We start from the raw sequence: 19,145 nt of genomic DNA on the forward strand, positions 1-19,145 counted from the left end.
CACCTACTCAGCCTGAGGCTAACTTGAAATTACACAAACATTTATTTATTTAGATTCCCTTCTGGATTGGACAATAACATTTAATTCCTTGCCCTCACTGTTTAATTCAGGGGTTGCTGCCTTATGATGAACTTAGAGGAGTTGGATCTCCTGTTGAGATCTTCTTTCACTCTTTCCCACTGTTCATCCATCCATCCTTCAAATCAAGCTCTGTGCAACAACAACCCCTCTCTCCCTGTCTTATCCTCCGACCTATCCAAACACTTAGATAGATAGATGAAAGTATTCATCTATCTTTTTATCCATCTTCAAAGACTCGCTCCTCCTCTTCCTCCTTCATCCCCTCCTCTTCTTTTGATATCTCCATGCATTTGGAAGAACAGCTCCATCTCTCTCTGCAGCGTGTTGTTTCGGAGGTCGGCGTCTGCTTTGGCTCGCTCCATGTTGCGGATTTTGATCTCGGCTACGCTTCGGCTACGCTTCTGCTGCTCCAGACTGAGCCGCAGTACCGCAACCTGCCGCTCCAGGACGTCATTACAGCGCTCCAACCTGCAATACACACAAATACCATATAGTACATACACTTATACAACAAACACTAGCTACATGCCACATTTGTGAAATATCAGGCCACTTGTATACATTTCTTCTTTGTGCTGGTGTCTCACCTCTGTATCCTGGCCTGGTACTCAACCTTCTGCTGTGCCATCTGCTGCCGCAGCTCAGCCAGGAGTGAGTGAGTGTCCCTGGGCTGTGAGTCAGGCTCAGGCCCCTGGAGGTTTGGAGGACCAGAAGGGAGGAACACCTCTGAGCTGCCCGTACTTAGAGGGCTGTCACTGAGTACAGAACAGGACGCTGGGGAGTTAGGGTGGTGGACGTCGTCACCATCATCATCATCCTCATTATAATCATCATCAACGTCTTCATCATTGTCATGGTTGTCTTCATGATCGTCATTATCACTGTTTTCCTCTTCTGCTACCTGACTTGAAGGTAATCTTTTAAGTTTCTTTGGTGACACGTCCGGACTAACTGCTCCCAATGCATTACTGCTCTCGTCCAATGGTAGAACCTCGCAGGAAGACCATGAAGAGGATGAGTCCCTCGTCTGCCCTGCCTCCTCTACCTCTACCTGCTCTTCACAAGTTCCAATATGGCCTCCTGAATTGTTGGTTTCAAAATGTCCACCAGTGACATCCTCCATCCTCTGACGTAGAGACCCTCTGTCCAAGTTGTCATAGGCAGAAAGGTTGCTGTCCTCCTGAGCCTCACTGCTGCCCTCGCTGGCTGTTCTTGGCACTGCACCATCTTCCTCTGCAGCACCAGAGCTCCAGAAGCCAGAACTTGCCTCTGTTGGACCGGGCCAGGCCTCTGCCCAGCTCATGTGCATCGGTCTGCGCTTGGAGCTGTCTGGCAGTTGGTCTTGTAGCTGGAGGCTGTTTGTAGAGGCTTGAACATTTGCAGGGGATGGTCCTTGGCCCATGTGGTACTGGTGATAATCCATGTTGTGTCTGTCAGAGTGGTGCTGAAGGGGCTGACTGGAGGAGGGCAAGGGGTAGAAGCAGTTCTCTGGGTGTGAGGAGGTGTAGCGATGGCCGAGAAGTCTCTTCCGGCCAAAGGATACGTCTGATTTGGCAGCAGCAGAGTAGATGCAACTACAGAAAGCAGGGAAAGGAAGGTTAGACTTTCAAGATGATCCATTTTTTACCTCTAAAATCACTGCACTAGCAAGGACCAACATTACAACAGTATGTGATCAAATGTTTTATCATTTAAGGTAGAATTGGACATTAAAGATGGATGTGTGTGAGAAAAGGGATGAAAGTAGAAAGAAAATGTTATTGGTTTGGCATGTTTAAGACAAAAGAATAAAAGGCCAGGAAAGAGGAGACCCAGTGGGGATCCATTACTTTCCTCCCTCTCCCTCTGTGTTAATGATGTTCTCGAGTTTTTCCTATTGTGTTTTGTTTTGTAGGCACTTGGAAATTGCTAGTTGCCAGAGCACGCAGATAGACTGTGAGTCTGTGAGATGTTTATCAGAATCAGAATCAGAATACTTTATTGATCCCCTCAGGGAAATTTTTGTTACAGTTGCTTTATGAGATGTGGGGTTGATGGCGAAGCTTTGTTAAAGCTGGTCTGTTGCACCTTGAGTTCTGTTCGTCTGCACCAGGCTGTCCTGGCTCTCTGGAATGCTCAACGATGAGAGGCATAGACAGCTGGCGGAGGCAGGGCGATGGGTGGAGATGAGGCTGCCTCAGAGCACTTGGTGATACATGTGAACCTCCAGGTGGACGGGCGGAGATGAGTGGGGGGACTTTGGCAAACAGAGACTCATGCTCTCTGATCAGCTCCAACATCAGCACCTGGACCAGTACTGCACCTAGGACACACGTAGAGACATTAAGACATTCTTCAAAAAAATGAATAATTAATCAATTATATTGTGCTGTCTACCTCCCATGATGCTTTGTGGGTCTTCAGCTTTGGCTCGAAGGATGTTTGGACCAAACACAGTGGCCAAGTTCTGGCCACTCATCTTGTTGCTGCTGGAGAAACTCTGGACCTCATTTAGAAACCTGCGTTTTAAATGCTGAAATCAGTCAACAACATTCATTTCCAGCACCCATGTAAAGCATAAACAAACGACTGCCATTTTTTAGGAAGTCTCATCAAGTTTAACCATTAACATTATATAACATAACGCTTTTTTTCAAAACAATCAAGTACTTGAATGAAAACCTAGCTACAGTACAGACTGTCAGTCTAAATAACAAGGTGCTTACTGGCAGATAAAGTTGAGTAGATTGAAGTTTGCAACTGGCAACTCATGAAGAAGATTCCTCAACTCCCCCAAAACCTGAGGGGGGAATAATAAGAGGATGGGATTCAGGAACAGGGAAAAAAAAGAAGGAAGAAAGGACGTTTTTTTTTCTTTAAGCAACACCTTCAAAATCAACTGGCTCAGACAATTCTTTAATAATCCAACATCACTATGGAATTTTATTCCTAACTATATTTTCTCTAAAATTGGTGGCCTGAATTTTCTGTTATTATGCAATTATAATATTAGCAAACTCCCAATCAAACTGTCCAATTTTCATAAACACATGCTTTTGGCTCGGTCTTTCTTATTTAAACATAACTTCTCACCTCATCGGTATTACATTTGGCATAATGACATTCTCTTCAAAAACAAATCTTTATTTTTTGAAAACTGGTACAGGAATAATATTTTACTTGTTGGCCAACTCTTTGACATGAATGGCAGACTGTACAGTTATTCTGATTTTTTGCGAACATTTCAAATTCCTGTTTTGGTTAAGGAGTATGCAATTGTCTTTGATGCAATTCCCTCTGGAATCAGAATGCTGCTGGGAGGCATTCATTTTCCATGGCCACTGGCTCACAATATGGATTTATCTGATACTGCTGTGGGGAGTTTATGCTTTTTTGCAGTGTGTCGGACTAAAAATAAAGCAATTAGGACTTTATACCAAAAAGATATTGTTACTATTCCTTATATAATCCCATATTGGAACAGTTTAATAGAGAATGTCCCTTGGAAAAACGTTTGGTCTTTGCCTTTCAAATATATGCTTACTAATAAAGTGAGAGAAGTTCCATTTCAATTAATTCACAGATTCTACCCAGCAAAGTGTGTGATTAAACGGTATAAACCAGATATTGAATCTGAATGCTCTTTCTGTAAAACGTCAGATGAAGATATTTCCCATTTATTTTGGAAATGTTCCTACACACAGAAAAATTCTGGTCAAACGTCCTTGAATTTATCAAAACCAATTTCATTACAGATTGGTTGATTGGTGGTTGAGTTTAAGACGGATAAGGAAGGAAAATATTTCATAATTAATCTTTTATTTCTACTCGCTAAATATCACATCCATAAATGTAAGTTCAGGGGCTCTAAACCTTTCTTTCCTGTGTTTGAAAATGAAGTCAATGAATACTTGGACTCTATAAGATATTCAAAGAACTGTAAAGCTCGGAAGACTGCAGATATACTCAACACTTGTGACATCTTGTGACTGAATGATATTGGAACTCTAACTGTTAAGTGATGCTATGAATTGGACTGCTTGTTGATTAGCCTTGATGGACTTTGCAGACTCCCTGGGATATTAATTGCTTATGTATTTATTTTGTAGTTGTGTGTATGTGTATGTGTTGTTTGTAACTGCAAATGCTCTCAATAAAACGTAGAGTGTAAGCAGCTCCTCCCTCACTCCTCCCTCTTGTCTAAAATCGTCACATCCGCAACCAGGATGGCTGTGGCCGTAACGGCAAACTTGACGACGGCAGATCTCCACAAACCAATAGGGTGACGTCACACATGCGCTGTCCATTAATATACAGTCTATGGTGCCAACCTGCTAAATGTTGTTTATATATTTACTGGAGGGGAAAGTTTACATGCTACTTTATGCCATGTAAGTGGCAGCAATTAACCAGCTAAAGAAGATAGCTGATAGAATAATTATAAAAAATATATTTATTAAAAAAGGGGGCTTTGCCAATTGATTTCTGTTCAGCATCATTAATAAACTGTAAGAAATACTGAAATTATAGATAACTGTACCTTTAGAGTAATTTAAAGCGATAGTTGAGATTTTTTTAAGTTGGGTTGTATGAGGTACTTCAGTGTATTACCAACCTTTTGTTCAGTGGCTAAAATATGTTTAGCTGCTGCCCCCATCCACAGCAGTACATTGCTTAGCTTCCGTGTCAATACTCATGTCTGCTTCCCCAAACTGGGGGCGTGTTGACCGCCCTCTACTGTAGGAAATACACTTACTATGGATATGTAGGCCTACCTCAAACAACCCCACTTCAAAATATCCCAAGAGCAGTGTTTTGTTGCCCTTTGTGTTTGAGCAGGCAGGTGAGCTGAGTTAAACCACTACAGATCAGCAAAAACAAGATTTCCAGGGGGTGTTAAGCTGCTCTATGAATTGTTTGACTGTTGTGCACAGAGCTGCAGTTACCAGTGTGCGGTCACTCGACAGCTTCTGACCACAGAGCAAGAAGTCCTGGTATCGTCTGTAAGGAACCAGAGGTTCCGGCAGCTGTCTGAGGTAGAGCTTCAGCAGTGACGCCACCGTGTGGATGTCTGTGCTACTGCAGGCAAAACACACAGCAAGCTAACTTCTTTCACAAAACCTTTTTAAGAACAAGTGATCAGAAAACAGTACAGCACAAAAAACTGAGGGATTGTACCTGTCGAAGGAAGGTCTCTCCCCTGCATCAAAAGCCTCCTGCAGCTCTTTGACCAGACTGGCCTGTCCCGGCTGGCGAAACAAGCCCACTTCATGCAAACCACGCTCCCTGATGAAGTTCACACACTGCTCCACCACTAAAGGAACTAAACGTACCCCATAACGTCGCTCATATAACACCGTCTCCTCCAGACGCTGACCAAAGACCCCTGCAAGAGAGGAAGATTTTTAATAGAGCTAAGTTCCACCATCCAATCAGAAACAAGAGGTAAGGTCTTTGAAAATCTTTCACATCGCAAAAAAAGAAGAAGAACGAAACCAGAATGCAGAGTGAGACATGTAGCTGGCCTGTCATATTGCGTGTTTAGGTGACCTTAGTCTGGATCAAAGGAAGTACATTTCCAGGATATGGATGTCCCTCACCTTCAGCTCTCTGTGTGTTGCTGTTCTCAAACTAATGCTATGACAAAAAAAACAACAACAAAAAAATTTTCTTTTTAAACTTAAACTAATCTTTTTTAAACTTCGCATTAGCAAGCTACACGCTGAAAATGGCAACTTTTGAAGAAGATTTGGCCTGCTTGGCTCTGTCAGGAAATGATTGTAAATATTTACAAAGAATATGTTTACAGCATTTACTATCTAACTGAAATTATGAAATTTTTGCGATTGGTGGGGATTGCTATGGACGAAGTACACATGGCAAGGAGCAAATTACGTATAACCATGTATGCAGCTAATTTAAATAGGTAACGTTACTGTATTGTGTGGACTTTGAGGGGTGCAAGTTTTCCACCAAAACAAGGTCCTTCCTGAGACCATTTTGCAGAGCCACCATCTATGTGTTCGGAGCTTAGCACTACCCAAGACGATTGTGATTGGTTTAAAGAAATGCAAACAACCCAGAGCGTTTTTTTCTTCTATCCCAGAATGTATATGTGGTGTGGCCACAACCTAAGGTGTACTTACCTGTGAAAGGGATCCAGACCCCCTTGTTGAGGCTCTTCAGCCACTCGTCACCTTGACCGGCACTGTTGGAGAGGAAGAAATACGAGCCTGGGCTGGCCAACACGTCTCTGTTACCTGCACATACACAAACAGGGCTGTTTTTAGGGAGCTTGTCCAAGTCAAGTCTCAAGTTTTTATAACTAAGTCAAAATGCAAGCCAAGTTGCAAGTCAATCACCGCTGACCATAACAATTACGCAATGCTAATGTAGTATACTTCAAGTGCATTCAAAAGTTTTCTATTTGGTTTATTGTAATAGTGTACCTTTTTATGCTAGTGTGTTATGCTAGTAGTGGCTAATGAAGCTTTGAGCCACTACCCACAACCCCAGATTTTGTTTCACATGTAAACAGACTTTGAGGAGTGAAATTGGCACACTTCCCTTTTATGCCTTGTTTCCACACGGTTTTGTTTGGGGTCCATAACTCCGTAAAGTATACGAAGTATGCCCCCTGTATGGCATACAGTGCATACGATCCGTCCGAAGTGTGCTTCAACATACTAAATTCCAATCTAAAAAAAAGCAGGACGAGTTTCGCAAACACAATATTTAGGTTTGGTTAGGCTTAGGCACAAAACTACTTGTTTAAGAGAAAGAAAGATGGTGGTCATGGTTAAAATGTCACAATGCACATGGGTGCTAGAGGACTTTGTCAGGTAAATTTCTATAATTTTAGCAAATGCTGTCTTTTTTTAATGTGAGGTCAGTGTCATATTTTATTACCCACTTCCCCCTGAAATTTGATCCTGTCCGAATGGGGATTAAGAAAGTAACACCATGACCAAAGACATGGTGTTACAAATGACATGAATCTTAACAAAGAACAAATAAGTAACATGGGACCACTCATGTCAAATTTCTATTAATCCACACAATCAGCCACCATAATAGCGCACACACACACACACACACACACACACACACACACACACACACACACACACACACACACACACCAAATAGTCTACATTCTTTTCACCACCCCATCCCTATCTTCATCTAATTAACACATGTATCCCCATCTTCTTCCCCATCTCCCATCCTGCACCACTTTCTGTCCTCCTCAAAGTCACATCATACATATATGTATGAAACACACACACACACACACACACACACACACACACACACACACACACACACACACACACACACACACACACACAAAGTCACCTCACCTCAGATAGAAGACCCTGAGTCAGCATTTAACACATAGGCCTATCACTGAAGGGCAACACACAATCACACAAAGCTAGAGTTCTGGAGGGATTAACAAACAATATGTTGATGGCGTGTACTATATGTGTGTGTGTGTGTGTGTGTGTGTGTGTGTGTGTGTGTGTGTGTGTGTGTGCATGCGTCTCACCTTTGTGGCCTGTACTGTCATGTTTCCAGGACTTGAAGCAGCTGAGTCCCATGCTGCAGCGCTCCTGCTCCAGTTGCTATGGTAATAGTTGTAGATGCTCAGCGTAAATAAGACACAACGATGTGAACGTTTTTTGCACCTGACTTGTAAAAGTTTAGAGGGTGAGACAGCAGCGGTGCATAAAAAAACTGCATCACCTATGATTTTTCTTTCGTCACGCTTCAGTCTTGGGTCCCTATTACCGCCCAGATTCCTAGTTTTAGCTATCGGACTTAGGCAGATTGTGGAAAGTTTGTTTTTAACATCCTGGTAGATGTATGGCCATGGAGAGTTGTTCCTGGGGGGAAGAAATCTTTTTTAAAAAACAGGTTCCTGGATGGATTTAAGTGGATATAGTGTCTTTTTAGTTGATATATTTACAGAGAGGTCCTTTGTAGATGTTTAACTTTACTTTGAAGAACTTTAATGAGAGGTTCATGGTTCTTGGTGGATATAGTGCCTTAAAAAAAGAGATTCCAGTTAAATAATCAGCCTTAAAGAGAAGTGGATTTTAGAAGCTGAAACCCCTTGAAAGAGTGAGAGGATAGTTAATATTTAAAGCCTAAAGGGAGGTTCCAGGTAGTTATACAGTTCCTGGTGGGTTTTTAATATTATCATGTAGATAATTCAGCCTTAAAAAGAAATTTTCAAATGGGCGTTTACACATTTTTGAAAGGTTTCAGGTGGAGTTCCAGTTAGTTGAACTTTCTGCAGATTTTTACCCTTGCAGAGAGGTTCCTGGTGTTCATGCTAACCTCAAGTTAGCTTAGATTGACATAAAGCCTTGAAGAGAGGATCATGGTAGATACAGAACCTTAAAAAACAGAGTTTTTTTTGTAAGGTTTACACCTTAAATAGAGCTTTTTCTTGTGGATGTGGAGCCTTACAGAGAGATTTTACCTCAAAGGGAGGAGTGTCTGATGAGCACCGAGCCTTAAAGGGAGAACTTTGGATACAGGATCACACCTTTAGGAGCAGTTCCTGGTGGGCAAATTCTTGACGAGAAGTTCCAGGGTGTACTCTTCAAAAGAGGTTCTGTGTGGAAATACACTTTAAAGAGAATAACTTGAGGAGAGATTATTGGTGAATCAGCCTTTAAGCAAAGTTCTTGCTGAAGATGGAGTCACAGAGAGAGAAGGGTCCCAGGAAGTTGCAATCTTTCCCAAATCAGCAACTCTTCTTTGACTATTATTATAATATTTTCTCTTTGGAAATCTCCATTGGCTTTGGATGCACAGACAGTTTCAGTTCATTTACTCAACAAAATCAACTTTTTCCAGCATGTAGTATCTCCAGCCTCCTCAAAAACACAATGTCTCACTGGTTTCTGAAAACAATCCTGACGAATACAAGCTCAAAACGATTGAGACACATAATTTCAGCATACACATGTGCAGTGCTGCTTAGTGAGCAACACAACCTGCAAAATGTTCCAGGTTGCTTGTTGCAGAAAATTCTTCAGAAAGGATGTGTTGGTTTCTCTTGGTAGAACTTCTCTTAAACATCAGCATTTACCACAAAAGGACCATTTAGGGTGCATTCGTCCATATTTCCAGAACCCCAGACACCCGGTCTTCATTTGTCCTCTTGATGCTTTAAATGGGACAGAGAATGCCTTTCACGTGCACAGACTCAAAACTGTCTCTAAAGCACCAGGAGTAAGATGTCTGACTTTGTTTCCTTTCTTTGGAGTACATCATGATTACTTTCCCACTATATGAGACACAGGATTAGCATAATTCCACCTGTCTCTTCCTCTGTACTTCTCTCTTTCTATATTATATGTTCTGTCAGCAGCTGACGAAATGTTAAACCATCCAGACATTTTAATCTCTTTATCCTCATCTCTTCCGGCCATGAAGTCAAACTACTCCATCGTCCATCAGGATGGAGACGGTCTTAGTATTGCCTCCTGCATCCTCCCTCCTTCCTTGTCTCCCTCTCTGTCTTTTGCTGTATTAGCTCTTTAACTGGCCCTGCTCCATTTCCAGAACACAGTCTACACATCCGAATGTCCAAGTCTTCGTCATCCCCGTCCTTCTCCCCCTTCGCTCCGTCCCCTTTTTCTTCCTATCTGTCTCTCCCGTTGTCCCTCTCTTTGTCCCCGTCTAGCTCGTCCTTCTGTCTTGTTCCAACTATCCTTACCCTCTTTCTCTCTCTCTCTCTCTCTCTCTCTCTCTCTCTCTCTCTCTCTCTCCTTTTCCCAGCAGTGTGTGTGGCCCCTTGTTGCCCCCCTCCCCATTTACCTCATCAATAACCATGCTGTGTGTGTGTGTGTGAAGGGTGCATTAGGAAAATTGGTTCTCTGCGACGCAGTGCTGTTTTACCAAAGTAATCACAGCTGAGAGAGAGAGTGAGAGAGAGAGAGAGAGAGAGAGAGAGAGAGAGAGAGAGAGAGATGATCTGGCTCAAATTCTGCTGCTGCTCAAGTATGCTGCAGCACACACACACACACACACACACACACACACACACACACACACACTGTCACCATGATTCAAGTGGACATAAAAGCGAGAAAGGCTTGTCGGCCCAGTCGACTTTTGAACTCAATTAAAGTATGAGGATCTCTCTCTCTCTCTCTCTCTCTCTCTCTCTCTCTCTCTCTCTAAATACAGTCCAATTCAATAAATGAATTGGCCTAAAGTACAGTTCAGTATATAGTGTATTGCTAAAGCTTTGTTAGAATCAATACAAGCAATCAAATATTAAAAACAGTTCTATAACAACTTTATTTAGACTGTACCTGTCACTCGGCTTGTGGTGCTCAAAGCGCCAAAAAAATACATTTGAACAACTCAACAGCAATGTCTCTTTTCAGAAATCCTGACCTGGTTACTCAAGATAATCCACAGACCTAGTTGTAAGCAGTTTCATGTAGGAACTATTTGGGGGAAAATATGTATTTTTGATTTTGGGGTGAACTGTCCCTTTAATAGTTGTCCTGCCTACAGGCTAAAATACCGTATACACCAGACATATCAGCTACATCATCATAAGTGCAGCCATGTGCAGCCATGTGAACAGCCACATGTTTTCATTGCACGTTATCCCAACACCACGGGCATTAATCGAGTGCTAACAGACTCCACTCTTCTGGTTTCAGGGTTTGCTCCAATTCAGCCACAAGAGCACCAGTGAGGTCCAACACTGATGTTGGCTTATAAGGTCTGGCTCACAGTCGCTGTTCTAGTTCATCCCAAAGGTTTTGGATGAGGTTGAGAGATCAAAGCTCTGTGCAGGCCGGTCAAGTTATCTTACACTACACTGGGAAAAGAATTTCCTTATTGACCTCTTCAGGCTATACAGAGAAAATATCCAAATATTATATAAACTCACAAGGCAATAGATAATACTTATTCAGTTGGTCTGCCTGTTTGCCTGCCTCTCAATCCAAGTCCTCCAGTTCTCTAACTTAAAAGATAAAAGAGGTTGTTTGTTATTGCCTTCCAAAACAATCTATATGAGTGTTTTATGGTCTTCCAGCACTTAGGGCTGCTCGATTATGGAAAAAAATCATAATCACGATTTTTTTGTGTGGTCAATATTGAAATCACGATTATTTAACGTGTTTACTCATTGACTTTTGGAAAGATGTTACAGTTATTTAATTTAATTTTTAACAGTTAAACAAATCAACAGTGAAAACAACTTGAACTGTGAAATGACCCTTAATACTCATCCTCATTTTTTTCCCCCTCTCATTCAGAACACAAGACAAAAGAAGAGTTTACTTGCAAAACCTAATGTGCAAAATAATCGTTTCTCTCGATCACTGTCGTTGTGATTGTTAGGAGCCAAAATCGTAATAACGATTAAAAATTTGATTATTTGCACAGCCATATCACCACTATAAGGTTTGCTTAGGTCAAAAGTGCAGCTCAGGGACCCTCAGGGGTCCGTGACATTCTTGCCAGGGGGTCCGTGAAAAGTTTTCAGATTCATCAAATTATCATGATGTAAAAAAAACAACATTTGTTTAGTTTCATAGTTCAAACTATAGTATTTTAATTTTCCAATCTATAATAGTTCATAAATCACATTCTAATCTAACGAAACTTTAACATAAAACATGTGTCTACTATCTTTCTAATACATTTTAATATCTTTCTAATACATTTAATACATTTTATTTCTTATGTTCTTTCACATAACTAAGAGGTGTCAAAAATAGGCTTCATCAAATTATTTAAAGTGTCATTCATGATGGGGTCACCGGTATATTCTCTGTGTTGTAAGGGGTCCTTGGCTAAAATGAAAGATGATAATGTCTGGTTTAGGTTTTGACAGATCCCAAAGGTTGCTCTAAGATGGACTCCTACAGGCAAAAGGTGTTATGGTTAAAGGAAACCAATGTTGACTGTTGGTAGGAGACAAGATGCAATCGCAGTCTCCGTGTCAAAGTCAGACACTTTGTTAACCCCAAAATCCATCTTGACACCATAAATATTGTGCAGTTGTGTTGAACTACTTGCCCTTTTGTGTCTGACAAACAAAAAATAGGTAATTTACTGTAAGCGTGACAGACACACAACCCAAAAAATATTAACGTTGATTTGTTTGTCCATCTGTTTGTGTGTCTGATTGTGAATTGTAATCACAGCTGAGAGCTTTCACATCTGTCTGTCAATGGACCTGGCATTGGACGGCATACTCTTCATTACAAAGTGCTGTGTGCGTGTGTGCGTGCGTGCGTGTACTCTTTCACTAAATGAAATTTGTCTCCTCCTCTCCTCTTCACGTTGACTGCATGTCTGTAATGAATCACATGCATGGAAATATTGCTAACCAGGAGCAGTCAGCCTCTGTCGCTGTCGAAACAAATTGACCTCACTACGTGCATCTTCCAGAGAAAAACAGTCCAACAGCAGAGCCCTCAAGTGATCACACACAATAGCTACAGTTTAATCTCTTAAATATATAAATTATTTAATCAGGAAGTTACACTGAGATCGAGATCTCGTTTCTGAGACCCGAGTACCGAGATGAGGCCAAATTTTGATTAAATAAAATAATAAATATATTTATTAAAAACTTTTTCAGAAGAGGAGAGCACTTGTGCTTGTGATGGGGTCAGCATCTAGTTCCATAATTTGAACTATGCTAGTTAAAGGTGGGAATATTTTTATTTTTTATGTTTAGGACAGACCTGTGTTGGTGGTTGATGTGCGTCAAAGCCACAGTAAAGATTCCATCTGTCACCTTTAACGTCCACACACCAAGCTGCATTCAAACACCTGGCTGTTAAAGAGGCTGTTTACATAATTGATAAAGTTATATAGACCATGATACATACCTGCTTATCAATGACACAAATAGCAGCACATATTTCTTTGAAAGCTAAACATTGTTAAAGGTCCAATGTATATATCGCAATCAACTCTCTCGCACCACGCAGTTCAAAGTACATATTGCAGCTACGGTAGCCTTCACGCTTCAAAAAGCTGGTTTCTTGCTCTTTTCAATATCCTTTTTCTTTTTCTGGGTGAAGAAGAAGACTCCTGTTCCTGAAATTTGGATTTTGAATACGTGTGGTCCTCCACGTTTCCTTCTTCAAACTTGCTGGGGCCGGGAAGCTACAATACCCATTAGCAGCATTAGCAGTACAGTTTATCATGTGATAGTGAAAACGCGAAAGGCAGAGCAGTATGTCCTGTGTGTCCCTTACCGGCTAACGTATTTCAAAATGGCGCATGAATATGGAACCCAGTTCATGCGAATACAAATGTAAAATTTCAAGCCAAAAGGAATAATTGTAATTGATGGTGGTGGTAAATATTACATATAACGGGCAACACAGATAATTCATTTGATAATGAACAACTAAACACGTTACACACTGGACCTTTAAGTGACTTTGGCTGTTAGCCTTCGTATCTTTAGTGTGACTGGTGCTTTTTAGATAAATGTATGCTAAATATATAGAAATATCTTAATTAAGACAACATAATAAAAATGCCACAGTTAGGCTTCCCGTTCTTCGCTTTCCAAGCTGCCTACTTTGCTGAAAGGTATTTGCAATTCATTACCTATTAAAACTTGAATATTAGAAATGACGTACTGAGAAACAAAATCTGATTGTACCAGTGAGTAAAACTTGACAGTCAAGTTAACAAGACTGGATTTACAGTAATAGTCATTCGATGATTGTGCCAAAGCGATTGAGAAAAACTGTAATATGTAAAGTTAACTAATGTTAACTAATGATTTATCGAAATGTTCGAAATACACAATGTGTTAAATGCACATTGTTGTTGTTGTTCTTCTATGCAGTCAAGTGGTATGTTATTAGATGTTTACTGTTGCAGTCAGTCCCTCATCACCAACAATTTGCTGCACTTCAGGCCACACACCACTGATGTCACTGCAGGAACTTTGGCAGCTGATGGAAATCACCACAAAATATTTTGTTGTGAGGGTCTGTGAGGCGTCTAACTTCCTGCCTGTCTGCTTCATCGTTAGCCATGGTCTTTAAATGTTAATTATAGTTGTGTGGTCAGATTTAGCCCTGTTGCAGGTTGTAAAACTAAATATGTTTTATTGTGAAAACATGACCTTTAACTGGAAACCCACTGCATTTTAAAGGGAAGTTACAGGCTGGTCATTGCGTACTTTGGTTGCTCACCAACTTTACTTCAGCACAGTGAAACTACTTATAACTATTCTTTTCTGACCCAAGGTGAGCAAGATAAAAAAAAGAAAAAGAATGTCATTAAGGCTACGTTTAAACAGTTGTGTTTATCAAATCAGTTATTTAAGACAGACTTTCCAAACTGTTATTTGCAAGGGATCCGATCGGAGTTGTTTGTCCCGACAGCAATAACCTGCATGGTTTGCTGTGGTAACAACATAGTCAGCACTAACTACGTAGTTACACTGGCGACGCAGCTTTCCAACACAGAAGCATGAGAAATGCAGGTCCATCTTTTGTCAAGTCGCAGTGCAGAAATCACAGCAGACAAACTCAGCAACTGTGGTTGCTAGCCTATTGGATTCCGGGTCATGTCTAGATGGTAACCAGAGGTTTGTAAAACTCTTGTGATGTGGTTGAGGTTAGGCATTGTCCTTGAATGGCTAAGGTTAGGATAGGTCGTCATGCAGCAAGTCTTGCTAGAGTTTTCACAAATCTGGGGTTAACATCCAGACACACCATGGATTCTGCTCAGCAATTCCATCAGAATGGATTTGTGTCTTGTGGTTGTGTGTCACATTGTGAGTGGCGCAAGATACTCTGAAATCCGATTTAAGCGACCAGAGTGGCCAGACTGAGACGCATCTGTAGAAATCCGTTTGGACTTGATTTGCAATTCTTGTGGTTTGCTGTCCAGACTTTCTAAAAATCAATCTGGATATTTCAAAAAACGGATTTGGGATGGTAGTCTGAACAAGGCCTAAACCCTTAATGAAGAGTATGAGTTTTATCAATACAGCGCTAGATGTAAACATTAATGGCATCCTCCTCAGCTGAGCTGTATCAAGTGAGCTAGCAGTATCTGTCAGGCGTTGTTATGGAACCCACGCAACTTCTAGGAAAGTCCCGCCCTTCAATAGCATTCACACACTACTTTTGGCCAGGCGTCCATGCTCACGCAAGGTAAAGTAACCCGATTTGTTCAGGTCCTATCCCCTGACCAATCGGCTATCCTAACCTTAACCACTCGAGGTCAATGCCTAACCCCAACCAATCACGCTGCTTCGTAGGGCGGGCCTTTCCTAGAAGTTACGTGTGTTAGCCGAGAAGGACTAGCCCGTCTGCCATGAGTACACTTCCTTCTGCGCTGTGATACAGTTGGCGGGTGTAGTTCGGTAGAATAAAAATAGTTCCTACATGAAACTGCTCACAACCAGGTCGTGGATTATCTTGAGTAACCAGGTCATGATTTCTGGAAAGAGACATTGCTGTTGAGTTTTTCAAATATATTTGTCGGCGCTTTGAGCACCACAAGCTGAGTGCCATCTAGTTCCATTATATTCGAGAGGAGGCAGACATCTCTACGGCTCCAACACTGGGCAACTCACACCAAAACAATCTAGATTCATAAATACAGTAGCACTACAGGTAGGAGGAAAAATATGTATTTTTGATTTTGGGTTGAACTGTCCCTAAATGAAGTTGTTATAGAATAAATGTATGGTTTAGCCTAAACTTTTCATAACCAAATAAAGAAAAGTTATATCACATTGAATCTCAAGAGTGAAAACAACATTGCTCCAACCGATTTTAATGACACTGAAACAAAACAACATACAACAGTGTAGGACCAACAGTTTTATACCTGGCTCTGATATGAACTGTGATGACCCTGTGTTCACATATGTTTCTTTGGCTGGAGTGTACAGGTGTTAACTTTTCTTCATTGACACTGTTTTTGTAATAACCTTGCACCTACGTGATGTACGTTTAACTTCCCTTAAAAACTATGTTCCTCCATCACACAATCTCCTGCATCATTTTGCATCAACAGTGCCAAATCAGACACAGTACACTATGTTTTCTCCTGCGGGATGAAAGAAGAGCCCCTGCTGGGTCAGGCCAGGGGTCGAGGCTAGAGCAGCTCCCCGTGTCCCTTTTCACTGCAGCTGGCTGAGGATTTTACAACCTAGAAGTGCGCAGGAATGTTCACGTCTTGGTTTTCTGTGGGACATAATGTTTTATTGCACGGACGCCATTTCTCTCTCTCCTTGTTTGGCAGCTATGCATCGTGGCAACAAGTGTTGGCAGATTGGTAGGGAGAAGATGAAGAAGAGGAGGGAAAATTTCTTAAACAGACCAACGGGAGACCAAACAGCAGCGAGCCAGAGAGGAGGAGAAGCGGAGGACGTCACAGCTTCAATTGCATAGTCAGGTAAGCAAAAAAAAACACTTTCACTAAACACAGCAATGCAAGTCTAGACTAGGAACCTGACATTGCATCAACAGGGAGTTGCCCTAAAGTTGCCAGTAATTGATTTTCATGATAATATTCAAAACTTTCAGTTATAAACAAGTATATTATAGCTGCTTTTGCTCGGATTGTAATAAGACCAAATCAGTTTCTGTGTTTCAGTATCATTGGCATGCTCCATTAATTAGTGCAGCTCTTATGTGTGGTTAGGCATAGTGTTCATTGTTCGAGCTATGTGGGCTGTTGTTAGATTTCATCTAAATGTATTTTAAGCCATATCAGATTAACTGTTATCTAAAACTAATAGGGCTGAATAATCCCCTTCAATTAAAGGTATCAGTCACCTATCTCAACCATCTGGATTGAATTTGATCACATACCATTCAAAGTAGCGCCAAAGCTTTAAGAATCAAAAGGGCCCGAGGAGAGTGATTTCAGACTGTCAGTTGTCCTACACTTGGGTCCAGAGCAAAAAAAAACTGTCCTTAGTAGAATTGTAGGCTTTAGTTATTTGTTAAAACCAGAGTTCATGTTTTCATGGTGGGAAACAATAAAAAGACACTAACACAGACAACAACAATTATGAAAGAAAAAGAGTCTGGCTGAGAGTTCTAGCAGCACACTTTACATACTGCAGATGAAGAAAACCATGTCTTAAAACATCTTGATGCATAGACATGGAATGAAAAGGTAAAATAAAATGGAGCTAAAAGGAAAAGTTACAACTCTGTGAAACATCAGGAGAGAAGTCAATAATGAATCAACCAGTACGAGACACACCTAAATCGGAGAGGTACAATGTGATGTTCTGTATTGTGGAACCTTTTGGATAAAAGCAATCCAATCAGTTTAAAATTTGGCAGCTATGTTGCAGAACTGTGTTATGATTGCAAAAACAAAATGTTCAGGATAGATAAAAGTGCTGATTTAATGGCTCCGGCTCCATTGCAATGGCAGAATTTATAGTCATCGGCGTAGAAAGAAATTGTAGAAATGATATGATACAAACGTCATCAACACACTTGCTCTCTGTGAATTCTCCGGACAGTGACCTGCTCTATTACACATGGGCTGACTTGGACATTACATAGACTTTGTACTCGGGAGCTTGCAGGGTAAAGTCTGTTTAATGCCCGGTTCAACTGATTCAAAAATGTGCGTTCACACATACAGCTCCTCCGGGTAAAGTCTGGATACATTCAGGGTTCCAGTGTGTGAAAGGGGGCTTAAGAGTCTCTAAAGGGGTGCTTGAGGCTCTGTAAGTGGTGCTTACCTAGAAACCCAGAAGGTTTAAAACTTTTGTCCACGTTAGTTTAGTGTGCTAACATTTACTAATTAGCACTAAGTACAGCTGAGGCTGATAGGAATGTCGTCAGTTTTGGTCATAAATGAAAGTGTTGGACAATTTGAAACTATACAAATTATAATTCTGACCTGATGATGGAGAAAGTTAAATAGTTAAGGGATCACCAAAGTTATTACAATTCAAATAAAGTGCGACCACAATTTATAATTCATAAGGGAACATAAATGTGTGAACCACATTTCATGGCAATCCCATTCCCATACAGGCAATACTTGCCGAGACCACTCAAAACCAAATGTAAATCCTATGGTGTTGCTAGAGAACAAAGTCAGGGGATCCCTAGAAGTAATTTGGATAAATCATTTGGGAACCATAGATAACTGTACAAAACCAATGTATCTTGTTGAGTAATTTGACTGGATAAGTGAAAAGTTTGACCTGCTGGTAATAATGATGATAAGGCTCTTTCCTCATTTCCACTCTATAAAACCGAAACATTACAGGCAAGCATTGATTCCTGAAGAATACCACACACGATTTGCAGAGAAGGCCTAGCTCCATGTGCCAGGCAGTCCAGAATTTAAAGCATTTCTGTGAACTAGTTCTAGACACATCAAGTCTATTGGTGGCTTGTATTGGTCTCCCTTGTTTTGCAAGTTGTATGCACTTCTCCAGTCCGGTCAGTGGTTGGTGAGTAGTGAGTGTTAGAGGATCTTAAGTGAGTGACAACGGTCTTGCATGTTGTCAGCAGGAGTGAGTCATCCTCAGCGTGGATTTACAGTCGATCAGAGACAGCTGAGCCGTGACGCATGGTTTAACACTCACATCGTCGGCTATAAAAAGCAAAGCCCCTCTGCATTATAGGCCATTCAACCAAAATATCTAAATATTTCAATAACAGCTCAGTAAAAAAACAGGTTATATATTTTAAAAAGCATAAAAAAAAAAATGACAAACTATTTATTTCAATGTATTCATTTGAAAGGAAAATTCTTGCTAATTCCTTACTTTCACCTTCTTGGAAAATAAATAAATTGGAATTTGCAAATCTGGCATTTTCTGCAGGTTGTAGGTGGCATTGACATTTAACATCTGTTGCAAAGGTAAAAAAAAATAAATAAATAAAAAATAGATAGATATACTGAAGGAGTGGAAGAGGTGATGAAAAGATGAATAAGAAATAATGTGGAGGGAGAGAGAAACCCCCACTGTGAATGGCATGTATGCTATTTGTGGAAGAGGTGACAGGGAGGGGCAGAGAGAGAGGTTTTCATGGCATGACGATTTACTAGAAGCAAACTGT

The 19,145-nt window shown here is 40.9% G+C and overlaps 1 protein-coding gene across 1 annotated transcript; it reads right to left on the reverse strand.

Annotated features, from left to right (window-relative positions):
* Nucleotides 1–308: 308 nt before the first annotated feature.
* On the reverse strand, nucleotides 309–7,664 carry LOC144527500 (rho GTPase-activating protein 24-like). The gene is made up of 9 exons (XM_078265580.1): nucleotides 7,613–7,664; nucleotides 6,207–6,320; nucleotides 5,239–5,446; nucleotides 5,007–5,139; nucleotides 2,787–2,860; nucleotides 2,458–2,579; nucleotides 2,149–2,383; nucleotides 669–1,655; nucleotides 309–549 (listed from the first exon to the last, which is right to left on the reverse strand). Exons 1-9 carry the CDS (start codon nucleotides 7,662–7,664, stop codon nucleotides 309–311), a joined length of 2,166 nt encoding a protein of 721 aa, XP_078121706.1.
* Nucleotides 7,665–19,145: the final 11,481 nt, after the last annotated feature.

The sequence above is a fragment of the Sander vitreus genome, chromosome 13, assembly GCF_031162955.1.
Source record: "Sander vitreus isolate 19-12246 chromosome 13, sanVit1, whole genome shotgun sequence".
NCBI classification, from domain to species: Eukaryota; Metazoa; Chordata; class Actinopteri; order Perciformes; family Percidae; genus Sander; species Sander vitreus.